Source organism: Vigna angularis, chromosome 2 (assembly GCF_016808095.1).
Source record: "Vigna angularis cultivar LongXiaoDou No.4 chromosome 2, ASM1680809v1, whole genome shotgun sequence".
NCBI classification, from domain to species: domain Eukaryota; kingdom Viridiplantae; phylum Streptophyta; class Magnoliopsida; order Fabales; family Fabaceae; genus Vigna; species Vigna angularis.
This window is the reverse complement of record NC_068971.1, coordinates 44,495,372-44,512,742: the sequence shown is the minus strand read 5'-3', so window position 1 is coordinate 44,512,742 and position 17,371 is coordinate 44,495,372. Positions and strand designations below refer to the sequence as shown.

General features: G+C 31.9%; 3 protein-coding genes across 3 annotated transcripts; 2 read left to right on the top strand and 1 right to left on the bottom strand.

Moving 5' to 3' along the window:
• Window positions 1-1,780: 1,780 nt before the first annotated feature.
• On the bottom strand, window positions 1,781-8,465 carry LOC108322369 (uncharacterized). Its single transcript, XM_017554447.2, has 9 exons — window positions 8,010-8,465; window positions 6,778-6,991; window positions 6,520-6,667; window positions 5,614-5,693; window positions 5,483-5,525; window positions 4,926-4,982; window positions 4,699-4,786; window positions 2,191-2,285; window positions 1,781-2,108 (listed from the first exon to the last, which is right to left on the bottom strand). Exons 1-9 carry the CDS (start codon window positions 8,179-8,181, stop codon window positions 2,013-2,015), a joined length of 993 nt encoding a protein of 330 aa, XP_017409936.1. The 5' UTR covers window positions 8,182-8,465; the 3' UTR covers window positions 1,781-2,012.
• A 2,409-nt stretch (window positions 8,466-10,874) lies between these two features.
• On the top strand, window positions 10,875-11,966 carry LOC108322385 (expansin-A32). Its single transcript, XM_017554458.2, has 2 exons — window positions 10,875-11,130; window positions 11,261-11,966. The coding sequence occupies exons 1-2, from the start codon at window positions 10,932-10,934 to the stop codon at window positions 11,848-11,850; spliced, it is 789 nt and encodes a 262-aa protein (XP_017409947.1). The 5' UTR covers window positions 10,875-10,931; the 3' UTR covers window positions 11,851-11,966.
• A 2,795-nt stretch (window positions 11,967-14,761) lies between these two features.
• LOC108322386 (expansin-A16) lies at window positions 14,762-15,980 on the top strand. Its single transcript, XM_017554460.2, has 3 exons — window positions 14,762-15,000; window positions 15,182-15,500; window positions 15,605-15,980. Exons 1-3 carry the CDS (start codon window positions 14,799-14,801, stop codon window positions 15,915-15,917), a joined length of 834 nt encoding a protein of 277 aa, XP_017409949.1. The 5' UTR covers window positions 14,762-14,798; the 3' UTR covers window positions 15,918-15,980.
• The last annotated feature ends 1,391 nt before the right edge of the window (window positions 15,981-17,371 follow it).

The following is a 17,371-nucleotide window of genomic DNA, read 5'->3' as shown; positions in this document are numbered from 1 at the left end:
TTTTACTTTGAAAGGAAATACACCTCTGTAGGAGGCCTAAGACGAAGAAACGCAGTTGCTCGATTGAAAGGTGAGGACGTAGAACTTCCCTTTTGGCTTTCTTCCGCTAGGAAATTGGACTCTGACTGAGTGTGGATGACCGACTTGGCATTCTCAGCCGGCCTCCTTGCTACGTTGAAAGAACACAGGGAGTGGAGCGGCCCGTCTGAGTACATAAGAGATTGTTTCCTAGAAGAGGTTGCGTAAATTAGCAAATCCATATATATATACACACACTGAAGAGTTTTGATGGCAGGTTGATAAATCTAGACCCAAAGACTAAGTTATTGTCTAATCAAGTATAAAGATTAGGTTTAAAGGTAAAAATGGTATAGTGTATTCATGATAAGTGGAGGGCTTCTAGTTGAGAATATCTTTTTTAAGTGTCTAAAAATACGATTTACATTAAAATATTATGACATTTATATAATAAATGCATTTTCTTAACTATAAGTTAAAATCGTGCAACGAAAAAATAAATGGAAATGTAGAGAATGTGTACATGACCACCATTACCATTATGAAATAATAGTTTAGAATCGTTAGATGTATATAACTTTTAAAAGGTAGTTGAGATTTTTCCTTTTCCTTTTCTTATTTCTCTTATTTATCTTTTCCTTGTTTACCTTTACGTTCCTTGTTCAACTACTAAGCCCTCAACTACACACCATCACAGATCATGGTGTACCACAAGTCGTTGTAGTTCGCTTTTTTTTTTCTTTTCCTCCTTTTATCTCCTTAACGAGGGCCCGAAAATCCCTGAATTTAAACCTCAAACCATCACTAACCATTGTATTAACACAATGTTGGTAAGTCATACAAGGTAAGTCATACAACTAAAAATATGTACGAGAACACAACTAAAAAAATGTATGAGAACATACAACTAATATAGTTTAATTTTGGTACATACACAAAAGTTTATTATACTGTGATCTGATGATAAAATACCGCGTTATTCAGCAAGTTTAGCACTGCAAATAACAAAATAATTAAATAACGTGTTTAGCACATCATTGTATAGCAAACATTTGAATTTGCTTCTTCAATCTGAAGTGATGCAAATGGCCTTTTATCTTCTGTGGAATGGATGTGAGATTTTCTTCTCAAACAGTATTTCATGTTCCCTTTCGTCTTCTACTTATTCATTTCATTCTTTTGGCTTGTTCATTTCCTTCTCGTCATTTGGTTTTTTTCATCATGTTGGTATTATAGATTTTGTTGTAAATTTTGGCCGAATTGAATAAGACGCACATACGAGCCAGAATATTTGACAAATCATTTGCATCACCCACTGCTGTGAATCGCCAATAATACAGATTTAAGTGGTTGGGTAGTCACTTTGGTTTTCATCATCGATAGATAATGTTTCCCTGACAAGGTCACTTTTTTCTCTCATCTACAAATTTCTAGCAAAGATACATAAACTGCATTTGGAATTTCAAGCATGGTACAATAATGAACCTCTCAAAACGGATACTTCCAAATCAGAATATTTCAATTACTAATATCTTTTGATTTTTGACCAAATATTTCAAATTGGTGGTTTAATAATTAACGTATATTTCTTCATAATAGATCAACAATCAACACTTACCAACTGTAATTATGAGTTCATCCCCCCTTCATTTTGTTGGGTTCTATTGCCTTATTTTGACAAAAAAAAAAGTGAATAGGCGACCCAAAGATTTTTGTAAATTATACGACATATGACCATTAAGATAAACCCAAACTAAACAAATGGAAAATGGAGATTTTATTGGAGAACTAATCTGTTATTCCATTAAATTCTGATATGGTTTTTACAGATAATAATGTAATATGAGACTACATGGTCCTACAAAATTTACAGAACTAATGGCAAATAAAAAAAGATTTTTTAATATGCATATTTCATGATAATTTATAGTTAAAGAAAGGAAATTTGGCTGCAAACATTTGAAATATGCATTACTCGTAATCGCGGTCAAAATTCAAAAGGGAGAACCGATTGGTGCTGCAAGGCCGAGGTACCGCATTATCTTTAACCGACGAAGCTTTCTTTCTGATTTCACTGGATATGTAACCTCCTGGAAAAGAATTTATACAATAAGCCCGTTAAAAACAAGTTCCAATAGTGATCATGCCACAGGTTCTAAATTATAAACTTACATCAAAGTGAACTTTGGGTTTACGTTCCCTTTTCCCTCTTCGTCTCTCTTGAAAATCATCACTTGTTTTGCTTGTCGTTCTAGAAGGGCAGTTATCTGTTCAAACCATAACTTCGTATTAAAAAGCAAAAAGAACAACCAAAAAGAATAAACCATTGCCAACCAGTAGATAGCTGTCGAATCTGACAAACACACAAGACATCAAGAACATTAAAAGATGCATGGATAAAAACAATGCACATGGGACTCTATGAAGATAAGTGCCCCACAATCCTTTGTTTGCTAAATATATTTGCTAAATAGAAACGTGACTAATCTTAATTAGAGATGTGAAAATGGATTTTGGGTTGTGAGTCAACCTGATTGATTCACCATGAGTTCGAGCTGATATGGGTTAAACTGAACTTGACTCAGCTAACCCATGGATTAAATGGGTTCCAACTTGATTGAAGATGAGTTGATCCATAACTTGCAAACAATATTTTATTAATTTTTTTATTATTTTTTTATAAGTTTTTTATTATAATTATTTATTACTTCAAATTATATTGGTTCATAATTGATCTTCTTAAATACTAGAATGTTATTCAATAATGTTTTAATAATTTGGATGTTTAATTTATTTGTTTGTCAAGTTAATTTTTTATTTATTTTATATATGTTGATACTTTAATTTCCAACTACTATCTTTATAGTAATATTTCGAGAATTAGGTGAACACTTTGATTTTCCTATTATAAAAAAAATTTGAGTAAATCCACTTTTATTGCACTGCAATAAATTTTTAGAATAAATTATAAAAATAAAATATTCGTAAGTAAGTCAACCCACTAATCCGTAGTGGATCAAACCGGGTTACAAAAATTTCTAGTTCACCAAAAAGTGAGTTGGGTAGAGCTTATCCTTTTTTATCTCAACCCATAATGAGGTAGCTTAACCCGTAATGAGTTGGGTTGACTCACTTGACACCCGTAATCTTAATCATACCACTACCCAAAATGAAATCACTACCTATCGTTGAAAAATAAGATATTTTCAATGGAGTCATCACCTTCGTTGTGCTACTTGATGCAAAAGGCAACGATTCTATTGATGACTTCACAAATATTGTTTGAGTTTGGGCAAACATCATTTTACTCCATTGGTTGATTTTTGCACAACAATTTGAAGATGGACGGACCATATATAGTTTTGTTAGGTAGAGATGTGAATCGGGAAATATAATCCAATATCTCTCTAAAAGGCCTTAAATTTTTCTTTCTTTGGTGAGAAAGTGGCATTTGAATACTGTCAGATACATTTCAACTCCCTTTTAGTTGACTACAAACCCCAACTTGTCAGACTTCATGCCAAAAGGGCATTCAGTTGGGTTAGCCTCTTAGAACTTCTTCAAACACTTTTAACACTTTTTGCAAATAAATTAAATGACTCTGTGATCATGTGCCTCGGGAACGATAAAGGGAGACAAAAACACAACAGCATCAAGGCGTGCATGAGAGTGCATGGCTGCTTTAATGCTACAACTCCAACGATGCAATGGTCAACTAGGCAAGGTAACTCAAATAGTGGGGTTGTAGTTTGAAAAGATAACAACCATAGAGCAACAGTGAAGGAAGTGATAGAAAATAGATGGAAAAATATGCACGCCAAAGAAGGGATGCTGGAAATTGGAAAGAGACAATATTCGAAAACAAAAACTGACACCATCCATTGGGAGGGCACAGATTCATATTAGGCTATAGATACCATGTAGAGATAAAAGATAAAGAGTCATATGATGGAATCCTTGTGTGTCTAAAGCACAACAATATATCTGGTCCTATGTCCATATAGTAAAAAGTAAAATACATTTATCAATACTGAATGAAATCGACATTGTTCATAGCATTTATGTGGAAAAAGGTGAAGATATCATTCTTAGGATCACTACCAATAATTACCTATGGGATGTCAGTGGAAGGAGCTGGGCATAAATAGACCCAACACATATCAGTGACATACACAACAAACCATATCTTGACAAGTGTTCTAGTTGACAATAGTTTCTCATTGAAAGTGATCTCAAAAGACACTTGAAAGAGTATCATCTAATGAATTATACATTAAGTCAAGCACTGTGGTAGACAGAACTTTTGATGGCTCATAAAGAAGTGATTGCAAAGAAAAATTTGTCAATCCGATTTATCGTGTTACATTTGAGGTAACAATTCATATGACAGAATGAAACTAAGCTTCCCATGTCATACTGTATTTGATAGTTAGACGTGAACTAAATCTTCAAACTATAATGCAAAATCAACCATATGGAATGGAACGGGATGATGATTGCCAATAAGCCTATGTGAAATTGCAAATTCTCTAGTTGAATCATCATTTGTCACAATGAGGGTCATGATAGAGGTTGAAAATAGTTTATTTTCTATACTGTGGCATCCCCCATTGTGTTCCTTGTTGTGACATCTCACTTCACTATACACAAAATAATTTAGAGTATAAATCAAGACGGTACCAAATGGACGTTCTTGCATATCAGATTGAGGAGAACTATCAGCCGTCAACTTTTGGCAAGAACTAAGCTGTGCCTTCTTCTGCAATGCCTAGTATTAAAAAAAATAAAAAATATTACCGAGAATAGGGAAGAGGTTATAAAATAGATAATATACAGACTCCATTGGCTGAAATTGTAAAATTTATTGGAGCAAAACATACAAAAGTTTTGCTTTACATTAAACATACTTGCTTTAAAGCCTGTTGAAAATCTTCTGAAGGGTTATTGCTCCTTGCTTCAAACGACTGCAATAAAAATCATGTACAGAAATGATTAAGCAAACAATCATAGAACTACTTTCTTCACAATTGTTGAAAATTATGTCCTGCTTAACAGAAAATTGTGTAAAATAACTCCCTAATTCCATAGCAACCAACCTCTCAACAGAAAAGAAAAGGAAATTCATAAAATTGAAAATAAAATTTAGAATAGAAGGATTGACAACAGCAGAGGCAATATGCTTAATCCAAATCATTATTTTAATAGTTCAGTACAAAAATTGTGTGACATGTTGCACGGAAACGTATTAGAAAATTGAGAAATAAGCATTTATTCATCCTCTGCTTTCTCATTTAGAAGATGAGGATTAGGCATTCTATATGCCTCTCTTCTAGCATGGCTTTACTTGGATGTTAAATATCAACAAGATGTAAATACAAGATAGTGGCTTGATTTCTAAAGTTATAAGCACCATCAACTTGTTATATATGTACAAAAGCATATTGCATGAAAAGGGTTAACTCACCTCCTCAAAAGTTGAAATATCTGTCATTGGATCAATCCAGGCACTGATAAGGAACAAAGAAATATCAGTGCAATAAGTAGACAAGTTAGACAACCAAGAAACTTCCGTCAGGAAAATGTATGAGACAATACCTGGGAAGATTTCCATAAAAATGCACTAAAACATGCCCATCACTACCAGGTTTGGATAACGCAGATGTTTCTTCCATGATCTGAAAAGTTTATTTTTTTAATTAATATAGATAAATTGGCCATGAAATTTGAAAGCAAATAGTGACACAGAGAAATAAACTCCATGCCAAAGTCATGAGATGATCTATTTGATTAACTATTATGTTTAGAATGTTGGATTCAAAAACATCAAAGGTATGGCAGATTTACACCGATAGTTTTTTACCTTGTAAACTACAAAAACGTTCCAATAATTGGTTTTCCTCGTATCTTTTGTAGATAGGTTGAGAAAAGTTTTGACAAATCAAGCACCGTAGATATGAATAGGAAAAAAATGTTCAATATTCAATAATTAAAGGATACAAATTTCAAGTGAACATGAATTGATCTAAAACATTGATCTTAACTTCTATAGCTCCCATAAATCAATATTGTCTCACAAATCTCCGAAGGAATAGAAAGCAACATGGTGGAATGAGTAAATAGAGAAATAAGAAGGAAGTTTATCAAAGTTTACCGAGATAATAAAGATAATACATTATAGTACATCAATTATTAAAAAGGGAAAAAAGGCAAAGACAGTGACGCTTAAACTGATTATAACCTAATCTATTTATTATATGGAAAGTCATTTCAAAATTTGAAAGTAAGTTCTCCAATTTTAAAGAAGACAAGGACATGTTACAATATCCTGATGTCAGTGAATTTTCCTGAAGATCTTAGGTGGTAAATGAACACTGCACGTAAAATCAAGAGATTCTTCAAGGATACCAAAAAGAGATGACCGACTTTGTATCAGTGGATTCCTTTTGTCTATCAAATGCCATATTGACTCATAAACCAGCACACAGATATAAAAGTAAATACCTCAGCAGGCCACCACAATTGACACTCTGTCCTCGCCCATACAACGCTTCCAGGAGTTGCAGCTAGAGAACTGCTATCACTGACAGATGATTCAAGAGTTATAGATTCAAACATCTTGGAAATATCATTTCTTTCATTGCAATCATCCCTGTATAAAAACAAGAAACTTTTTTTAAGTTTCAGTCTACTAAGAAACATAAAAGCCACAAGGTCTTAAACTCTACTTATTTGCACTAGCACAATTGCACAAAAACAGACCTATTGCGACCAAGATCAAGACTTTCATCTCGGACAGCTGAATCAACTTCCACAACTCCAGCATCAAAAAACTCAGATGAGCATACTGGTCTACCCTCTTGGTAAATGCTACATCGAACCATCGTATTTTCAGAAATTTGTTTTGTTGTCATTCCCTTCCCCTGCAAACTTCTTGCAGTGACATTGCTCAACCTCACCTCACCAGAAGACGAACCTGCATGAAAATTGGTCAGATCAAAGATCAGTATATTTTAAAAAAATTCAATCACAGTTTGGCAATGAAAGACAGACACTGGATTTAAATCCTAACAGAATGGTTAATTTAAATTGAATCACATGTTACACACGGCAAGATGTTGGAAGGAAGAGAACAAACTACTGGCAAAACCTCCATACTTGGCAACATCAACAACAAAGTTTTAGATTACCAAATGTATAAAACTAGCCTGAATAAAGTCATATGGATCTAAAAACAAAAATTAATTCCTTCAAAATTTTGACAAAGCTTATCAAACACATTATCTAAATGGAGCCACTCAACCCTAAAGGTTGATGCATGTGACTTCTGATACGGACTGTAAAGGTCCATGCAAAAAATACCATATTCTTCACTTTTCCTCCAACACAAATACACATGACTGGAAGATTGAAATAAAAAAGTTATGAATAATTTTCAGTACACACAAACCATTTAGCATGGTAACAAAAGAAAAATTTCATTACATTGGCAAAAAAATGCAAAACTTGGAAAAGCAACAAGCACGTTGACACGTTTATTTCATTGCTCAACCACATTGCTAACAAGCTACCATCCAATAAATTTTTAAAACATCGTCATCTATGAAGACGTGACACAATAAACAGCAAATCGAACTACTTCAGACCAAAGAAGGAAGAAGGGATTTCATAATCCCATTTCCAATTGCTTCTTACCATACGAAATCATTACAATTCAATTATTCTCAGATGCACCGAACAGAAAAGCAGAAAATGAACTAAATGCGGGGAATTGCACGAATGGCACTAGCTTTGCAGTCAACAGTTGACGATTAATTCAAAGAAAAACGAAACAAGGATCCCCACATAAAAATCAACAAAATCAATTAGCAACAATAAGCCCACACAGTGAACAACAATCATATTCCCTACCGAAACCAAATTCAGGAAGCAGTAGACTAAACGTGAAAAAAGAAAATTCAAAAGCCCTTATTGATAAGAAGCAGAAAAGGTACCAGAAGCAGGGTTAGAGAAAGAGGAGGGAGTGCGTGTGAACACAGAGAAATCAGTGCGACGCTTGGGAGGTGAGCTTCTTGGCTGTTGAGAATGTTTTGACATGTGAATTATCAATTGGATCTTCTTCTTCTGATTGTTGTTGTTGTGAGGTGTGGTTCTCTTCTTGGCCATTGGTGTGTGAAGAAAGAAATAGAGAACCCTAGAGGAGGTTGGCAACAAAATCTTGCAGCATTGACGAAGTTGAAACTAGGGAAACATTAGTATTTGCAAGTTAAGATGCGGGCCACCTATTTCGTTATTATTCCTTAATCCTAGTAAGTCCCAACCCAACAGAAATCGGAATTGTAGGACGAAAACAATTTCCTTAAACTTGACAGTTGCCAGTTGCCACCACCACTACCAACTAAAATACTGCTCCAACATGGCAAGCTCAAAGCTGGTCACTCCACATCTTATGTTCCATAATCCAAAACATCATCTTTTCCAAAGTCCAAAATTGTATTTATAGTTTTCCTGATAAAAAGAAATAAACAGAACAAAATTAAATATCACATCACTTCCATCAAAAAATATATAACTAATATAAAATTTGTATTTTTGGTTTGGAATCTTGTTTTTGACATATTCTTGATCTGATTATATAAACTTTAACTTAATTGAACTAAACATAAAATTCATATGTATGAATTGAATTGGATGAATTTGCAGAAAATTAATTTTGCCCATTATACTTTAGTTTTCTCTTTTTAGGTACTCGAAATTTTGAAAATAGGTGAAACTGTCTCTCAGACAATCAACGCTTTCACCAGGGTGGCTAGCACGTGTAACGTGACTTAGTTACGTGACAACATGGATAAAATTCACTTATTTAAAAAAAATTGAGGACTAAACCTCAATTTCATAAAAAAATAAAATAAAAAGGTAAGATAATATCAAGTTTATCCGATTCGAGCTTGAAGATTCAAAGACACAACCTTATTTAATTATTATTATTATAATTTAAGTATTTAATTATTTAAATAATTAATATTAATAATAGAAATAACATTAAAAATGATAGATCTCTTTAAATGAAAAAAAACATGCATTTAATTAGAAAATGACTTTATGCATCCATCACTAACATGATTGTCATGAAAGACCTTATAAAGAGTTGAAGTTGGTCAACAATTAAAAGTTATTCCAATGATTATTTTCTTCTACAGTCTATATAAAGTTTTTTTAATATGAAAAAAAGAAGAGTGAGACAACGCACATATATATAATTAAAACGCTGCACAAAATTCTGAACCAAAACTAAGGTTTCAACAAAAAATATTGCTATTGTTATTTCAACGAGCTAAAAGGAAGAATGCTTAAATCATACACACACGAATGTCTTCACCTAACAAGCTAAAATGTGATTATGTATATCACTAAAGTCCTAACTTTATGATCATTTGACAAAAAAATCTAGTTATATTAATTAAAAATAATTGTTGTTGAAAGAATATTTGTTTAACTCAAAGTAATTTTTGAAACAATATTTGTCTAAGTTAAACATGACTTGAAGAAACAATATTTGAACGGGATAGTTAGAAATGATTGAAAGTCAAAAGATTACTTTTGTTGAGTTCAAATGATTTGAAAAATAATTTGGTTAAATTATGAGTAACTTAAAAAAAATACTTAATTGAGTTAAAAATAACTTGATATAATACTTCATGGGTTACTCAAAAATGACTATGATTTCAAACAATATTAAAGAAGTTTGTTAAGAATAATTAAGTCCAAACCCTTTTAAATGACTAATAAAAAAATAACTATAAATCTAAAGAATATTTATATTATAATACGGAACTCAATAAATTGATTAAAAAATATAAATAATTTGTGGGATCAAACAACAAAAAAATCATGTATTTCACTCAAGATCTTATTTTACAAGTTTGATCATTTCTACTGACTTATTAGAAGAAAAATAACAACTTAATTTTTTTTAAATAAGTAAATCAGACATTTAATTAAAGCTCCAGCTAATAAGTTTCATCATACATAAAATATCATTAAAGCTCCAGCTAATAAGTTTATTTTAAAATATAAAATCATTTAAATATCATTATTCAACGATGATAATTGTGAAAAATGTATCATTAATGGCTCATAGACTTTCTCTTCTTATTTTTTCAACTTATTTCAAACACGATCATAATAAAAAAGTTCACATGTATATCATAATAAAAACAAAATTATTTTTTAAATTACGGCAGAAATACTATCCAAACAAATAATGCACAAACAGGAGTACTATATATTAAATTAGAACTTAGCTAAGGTCGGATTTTTATTTAATAAAGGTATGGTATTAATTTAACATAAATTAAACGTAAATTAAAACTTAAAATATACTTTCTAAAAGTGCAGTAATAACTATTATACTATATTCTTTCAACGAATTAAAACTTAATATAAACTTTACTGATTCGAAAATAAAAACATATGAGATAGAGAATGAGATTTCAATATTTAGAAAAAAAAAATCAAAAACAATATATTCCACAAAAATTGCATCCATAATATACTGTCATCCTAAAATTGCATAACAATTGCATATCCACACATGGTTTTATATTGTCATCCTAAATTAGTTATGTATGTTTTTGCAATCGAATAGAAGTTGACAAAGTAAATGAACTTACAATAGTAATATGTTTTAAATTTATGATTCATCTTTCCATTTTTTAAGGATGGCCGAGAGAGCTGTTTACTGCAATATTCCACAAAAATAACAACCTATTAAAATAGCCATACATGCTAAAATCTTTTCCCTATATAAACATTCAGATACAAGTGAGAAAATAAAAAAAAAAAAATATATCAAAAAACATCAAATAATCATCTTATACATTGTAGAAAACTGAACCCAAATCTGAAGCGCTGTCATGGCTTTCCCCTGGGGAGCCCTCCTAACCACAACATTGCTCTTTCTTGTTGCATTCTCACTTCCTAATGTCCATGCTGAAAACAACACCAACATATATAACAAGAAAGGTGAATTAAGAAAGCATCGACCAGCTTTTGCGCCTACTGGATGGAAGAAAGCTCAAGCTACCTTCTACGATGGAGACTCTAAATCATTTGGTACAATCTCTTACTTAATTTCATTACTTATATCTAAAGTTCTTCGAATTCTATAACCATTAACACATGTCTAAAATAAAAGATATATGCGATGTGTGAATATAAAATCTCACTGCATGAATGCATGCAGGTGGAGCTTGTGGGTACGATGATGTGGTTAAGGATGGCTACGGCCTAGACACGATAGCAGTGAGTTCAGTTTTGTTTAAGGATGGTCAGTCATGTGGGTCATGTTACGAGATCAAATGCACAGATTCTAGTAAGGGATGTAAGACGAAATCCCCTCTTTTGGTGACGGCAACAAACGCTTGCCATGGGTGCACACCCGAACACTTAGATTTGGCCAAACCTGCATTTCTCAAAATTGCAGAGCAGAAGGCTGGCGCAGTCCCAATCCTTTTTCGCAGGGTAGCGTGCAAGAAGAAGGGAGGGATTCGATTCACAATCACTGGGAATCCTCATTTTAATCTAGTATCAGTGGGGAATGTCGGAGGAGCTGGGGACGTCAATCAAGTGCAGGTGAAGGGTGACAAGAAAATCAAGCATTGGACAAATTTGAAGCGAAATTGGGGTCAAAAATGGCAAACTGATGTCATGTTACAGGGAGAGACATTGTCTTTTAAGGTCAGAACTGGTGATGGCAGGCACTCTATCTCTCCCAAGATTGCTCCCAGTGATTGGAAATTTGGTCAAACGTTTGAAGGCAAGAACTTCAATTAGATCTTAGTCTGCAATTTCCACTTTCTATATAGGAAGTGACTAGGTTACTTGTCTACATAGAAAGTTAGTTCAGCTCGGATAAACATTATCCCTATATTTATATATCACCTTTTATTACGAACATGTCTCATATTTTTCAAAGAAAAGAAAAATAAAGACATGAAATATGAATATTTTTTATTTTTATTTTGTCTACACTAATTCCTTTCCTATTCTATTTTTAGTAATCTTTCGAAATTATGATACGAAATTAACAATGAAAAACATGAAAAGGTATAAAAGAAAAATGTGATGAATGGACTTATTTTTAGCAGTGGGTTGCAAGTGTAAGCCATAGGAAATAATATCTTTAAGATGATAAAGAATTCTTTTAATAGTTATCCAATGAGAAAGAAAGGATTTACCATGAATTGACAAACCTTATTAACTGCATAATTGATGTCTGACCTTATGAGAGTAGCATACCGAAGAGACTTAATAACATATTTGTATATTGGGTAAAAGAACAATCTATGATCCAGATTTAGACAGTTTGCAAGCATATGCCATTGTAGCAAATCTTTGATGTATTTATTGAGTCATCACAATGCTTTTGTCTACACAATAGTTAATTTCAATACCTAAAAAATAATCAAGTTTGTTCAGTTGTTTGAGAGAAATTAGAATGCAGTTTATGGGCGAGCTCTTGAATTAAAGATGTAGAAGTTCCTGAGATTATGATGTCATTAACATATACAAGAATGTAAACGGTTTGCTAAGTATATTGATAGACAAATAAAGAGGGATCATGCTAGATTGAAAACCAAGTTGCAACAAAGTTAATTTCAATTTATCAAACCAATGTCTCTTGGCATGTTTGAGACCATTGTTAACTCATTGACAATACTAAATCATACCACTGCAAAAATGATAAGTCCAAGTATTGTTTCTAAAAAACTTGCATTTATTTAACTAATTAACTATGATTACTTATCAACTTAGATAGAGAATATGAACATTAATTAATTCGAAACAAGTTAAAAGCATATAAAGTTACTAAATATGAAAGTTATAATAAAATGATCCAGGTAAATACTTATTAGGTTGAACTTCATGACCAAAATTCTATACAATCATCTACACAATATATCTCTAACATACTTAAGCATTCACACATCATATACAAGCTTTAATCCCTTTGACACAAGTTATAGATCCTTATGTGAAAATACTAATCCCTTAGATATTCAAACACAAGATTTGTATTAAGAAAAGATGTCTAATGACCAAGAGCTTTGGTTTATGTCTAGAACCAAACCTCTTGGTTGTTTTATCTAGGTCTAGGTTCCAAAACATTTTTCAATAATTAAACATCACCCAAATAATATAGATATTCCATCATACACATGAAAAATAAAGATAGAACACAAGACTAATGAAATATTCTATTTCACACAAAAAACTACAAAGAAGTTTAGGTACACTACATCCAACCCTAATGAAATGGAGCTTAGCTACTCCTATACATCAAAAGCATAAGAAAGGATTGAAATGGTGAAAATGGATGAGGAAAGATGGAGTCTTTGAGTCCTAGAAGTGTCTCAACCTATGTCTTGAGTCTTAATTGCATTCCCACACAAAAAACTACTTTTTTCTTCAACTCTTGACATTTTTAATAGTTCTCCAAAAATTACTTTTTTTGTTGGGCAAGAATACCCTCTTGTTGGGTAAGATATAACTTATTTGACATGTTGGATTGCTCTACTCTTTAGGCCACAAGGCTTTTTGGCTGGGCAAGTGTTTAGTGTTCCGTTGGGCGAAGGATTCCTAAGGTTGGGTGATGGCATATTCCATAGATATGGCTAATTACATTCAAGAAGAGTTGAAGTCATATGTGTAAAATGAGTCTAAATTCTCTCTCTCTCTCTATCTCTCTCTTGGGTCATCTTGAGCCATCATGAAACTCATAGTAGAGTAGGAATAATTTGGGTTTTGTATTATGAGCCAAATAGTCTAATATTTTCTTTTAGACTTTATATTATGGGTCAAGTAGTCTAAGATTTTAATTTGGACTTTGTATTTTGGATAAGTAATCTAGGGAGGTTTCACCCTGCACCTCCAAACATTTCATCTTACTCCTCAAATTTCCAAAAATAGTCTTAAGGTCACATTTTTCTTCATCAAATTTCGAAATTTGATCAAAGATTTTTTCTTCATCAGATTTCGAAATCCGATAAAGGATGTTTCAAAGACTTCATTGAATTTCAAAATCCGATGAAGAAAATGAAAAATCTTTTATCAGATTTCGAAATCTGATAAAAAAAAATCTCTATTGGATTTTGAAATTTGATGAAGAAATCTTCATCCAAAATGAATAATCCTTCATCGGATTTTAAACTTCGATGAAGAAAAACTCCTTCATCAGATTTTGAAATCCGATGAAACACAAAAAGTGGGGTGTAAGATTTTTTTAATTGGAGAGAACAGTTTTGAAATTTAAAAAGTTTTTGAAAGTAGAGAATGAAATGATTGGAGGTGTAAGGTAAAACAACCGTAATTTAATATTTAATTTGGACATTGACATTTGTTGATCCAAATTAAATGGTCCAGAAACCTACACTATATTTAATTGAATAACTTTATAATTTTATAATTTAAATTATTATGATTTTTTAATTTCATGATTTTTTAATTTTATAGCTTAATTATTTTCTTATCTTATAATTTTGTAATTTTACAATAATAAATTTAAATCTTCCATTCTTCTTTCTAATTTTTTAAGGATGTCCGAGAGAACAGGTCATCATAATGTAATAATCCACGAAAGTGGCAGCCAATTAAAATTGTCACACATGCTAAAAACATTTTCCTATATATATACATACAAATACAGGTGAGAAAATATAGGAAAACATCAAAGAATCATCTCATATATTGGAGAGAACTGAAACCAAATCTGAAAAGTTGTCATGGCTTTCCTCTCGGGAGCCATCCTAACCACAACATTGCTCTTTCTTGTTGCATTCTCACTTCCTAATGTCCATGCTGCTGGCAAAAGCACTAACAAATATAACAAGAAAGGTGAACTCAGAAAGCATCGTCCCATTTTTAGGCCTACTGGATGGAAGAAAGCTCTTGCAACTTTCTACGATGGAGACACTAAAACATTTGGTACAATTTCTTACCTGATTTCATTACTAATATTTAAAGCTATTCTAAATTTTTTTACCATGCTGAAAATAAAAGATGTGTTATAATATAAAAACTCATTGAAATAATGCATGTACCAATACTATATACATAAAGTTGTTACTAGTATCTTCTTAATGAAACCTGATCACATTGCATGCAGGTGGAGCTTGTGGGTACGATGATGTGGTTAAGGATGGCTATGGCCTAGACACGACAGCATTGAGTTCAGTTTTGTTCAAGGATGGACAGACATGTGGTGCATGTTACGAGATCAAATGTGTAAATTCTCGTGCGGGATGTAAGGCAGGGAAATCCTCTATTTTTGTGACGGGAACCAACCTTTGCCCTCCAAACTACGATATACCAGGTGATGATGGAGGATGGTGCAACCCACCACGCGAACACTTTGATTTGGCCAAACCTGCATATCTCAAAATTGCAGAGTATAAGGCTGGCATAGTCCCAATCAATTATCGCAGGTTACGAATAAATGCTTATCATATTTGCATAAGGTGTAGTTAAAATGGTAGAAAAACTTTTCCAATGATATTTATTTAAGTGTAGGAGTCTTACATTTTTGCAGGGTACCATGCAAGAAGAAAGGAGGAATTCGGTTCACTATTACTGGGAATCCTTATTTTAATTTGGTATCAGTGTGGAATGTTGGAGGAGCTGGAGACATCACAGAAGTGCAGGTAAAGGGTAACAAGAAAATCAAGCATTGGACAAATTTGAAGCGAAATTGGGGTCAAAAATGGCAAAGTGATGTCATGTTAGTGGGAGAGGCATTGTCTTTCAGAGTGAGAAGCAGTGATCTCAGGTACTCTACCTCTCGCTGGATAGCTCCCAGTAATTGGAAATTTGGTCAGACTTTTGTTGGCAAGAACTTCGCTTAGATCTTTCTCTGCAACTTGCTCCTTCTATCTAGGAAGTGACTAGGTTACTTGTCTACTTAGCAATTTAGTTTAGCTCAGATAAACATTTTCCCTACATCACTTTTTGTTTCCAAACATGTCTGATTTATTTTTCAGAAAAGGAAAATAAAAATGAAGACATGAAATATGAATAATAGTTTTTTTCATTTTGTACACCAATTCTTATAAGATTCTATTTTTAATAATGACTTAAATGCTTACTTCGTCTTAAGAGGTGAATTTCTGTTTAGTACCCGATTTTAAAAATAAAGACATTGGGTCCCTATGTTATGAAAAGTGTATGAATAAGGTCTTGTCCGTTAAGTTGACAACAACGGTGTTAAGTCCATGCTGATGTGACGTACTTTTTTTCTTATCTCTTTTGCTGTCCAGCTTTTCTCTTACTTGTTTAGCTTTTTCTTTGATGATTTGTTGAACTTGCTCTTTCTGTGTGGACCTTATTCATATATTTTTCATAACATAGGAACCCAATATCTTCATTTTTAAAACCGGATACTAAATAAAAATTCACCTTTTAACATGAAGACGAAATAAGCATTTAAACCTTTAATAATCTTTCAAAGTTTTACCATACAAATTTATAATGGAAGATACCAACGTGGAAAAGTTAAGAAAAAAAAACATAACCAAAATTAAAAAAAAAAATCTCACATTATATATACAATGAATTTGTAAGTACTTAAAATGTCTAATTTAGTACAATAAATATTATATTTAATTATCTTGTTTTCAAATAATAAACAAAATCACAGAAAATAAAAGATAACATATGTGCACGGACACACATTCTATCATATTTGTTTTTTTTTGTTTATATATATATATATAATGGACTATTATTTAACATATATTTAAATTAGCTGTTTTAGTTTTAATTAGTTTATTTTTTGTGCTAGTTGAGAAATGATGTAAAATCTATTTAATTAACTTTTTACTTTGCTAAAATACTTTAGTTCGTTGTTCACAAATTCTATAATAAGGTTTTCCTCTTCCTAAATATTTTCTTCCCCACTTCAAATGAAAAATAAAGGCATGTCCCCTCACTGCTCATTTCACAGATCCCCTGTTTGCAGTTTTGAAAATTAGGTATAATTCCATTGTTCTTTTTTGGTCAAATCTGTATAACTCGTAGCCTTAAGTCTAATATGAAATAAGAACTAGAAATCTTGATTATACAATTATATATGAATAATGAGATTAAAATTAGTTAGTCACATTATCAATTCAACTAGTTACATGTATATTTAAAAAAATTGCTCATCAAATACGATACAATAATTCAAATCCATAATTTACATTTTTCCGGTAATAAAATAGATGGCAGAATTATTCCATTCTAATATATTCAAACTAAAATATATTATTTATAGGGAAACAATCTAGTAGAGAATTTAGGAAATATACAACTTCTATTT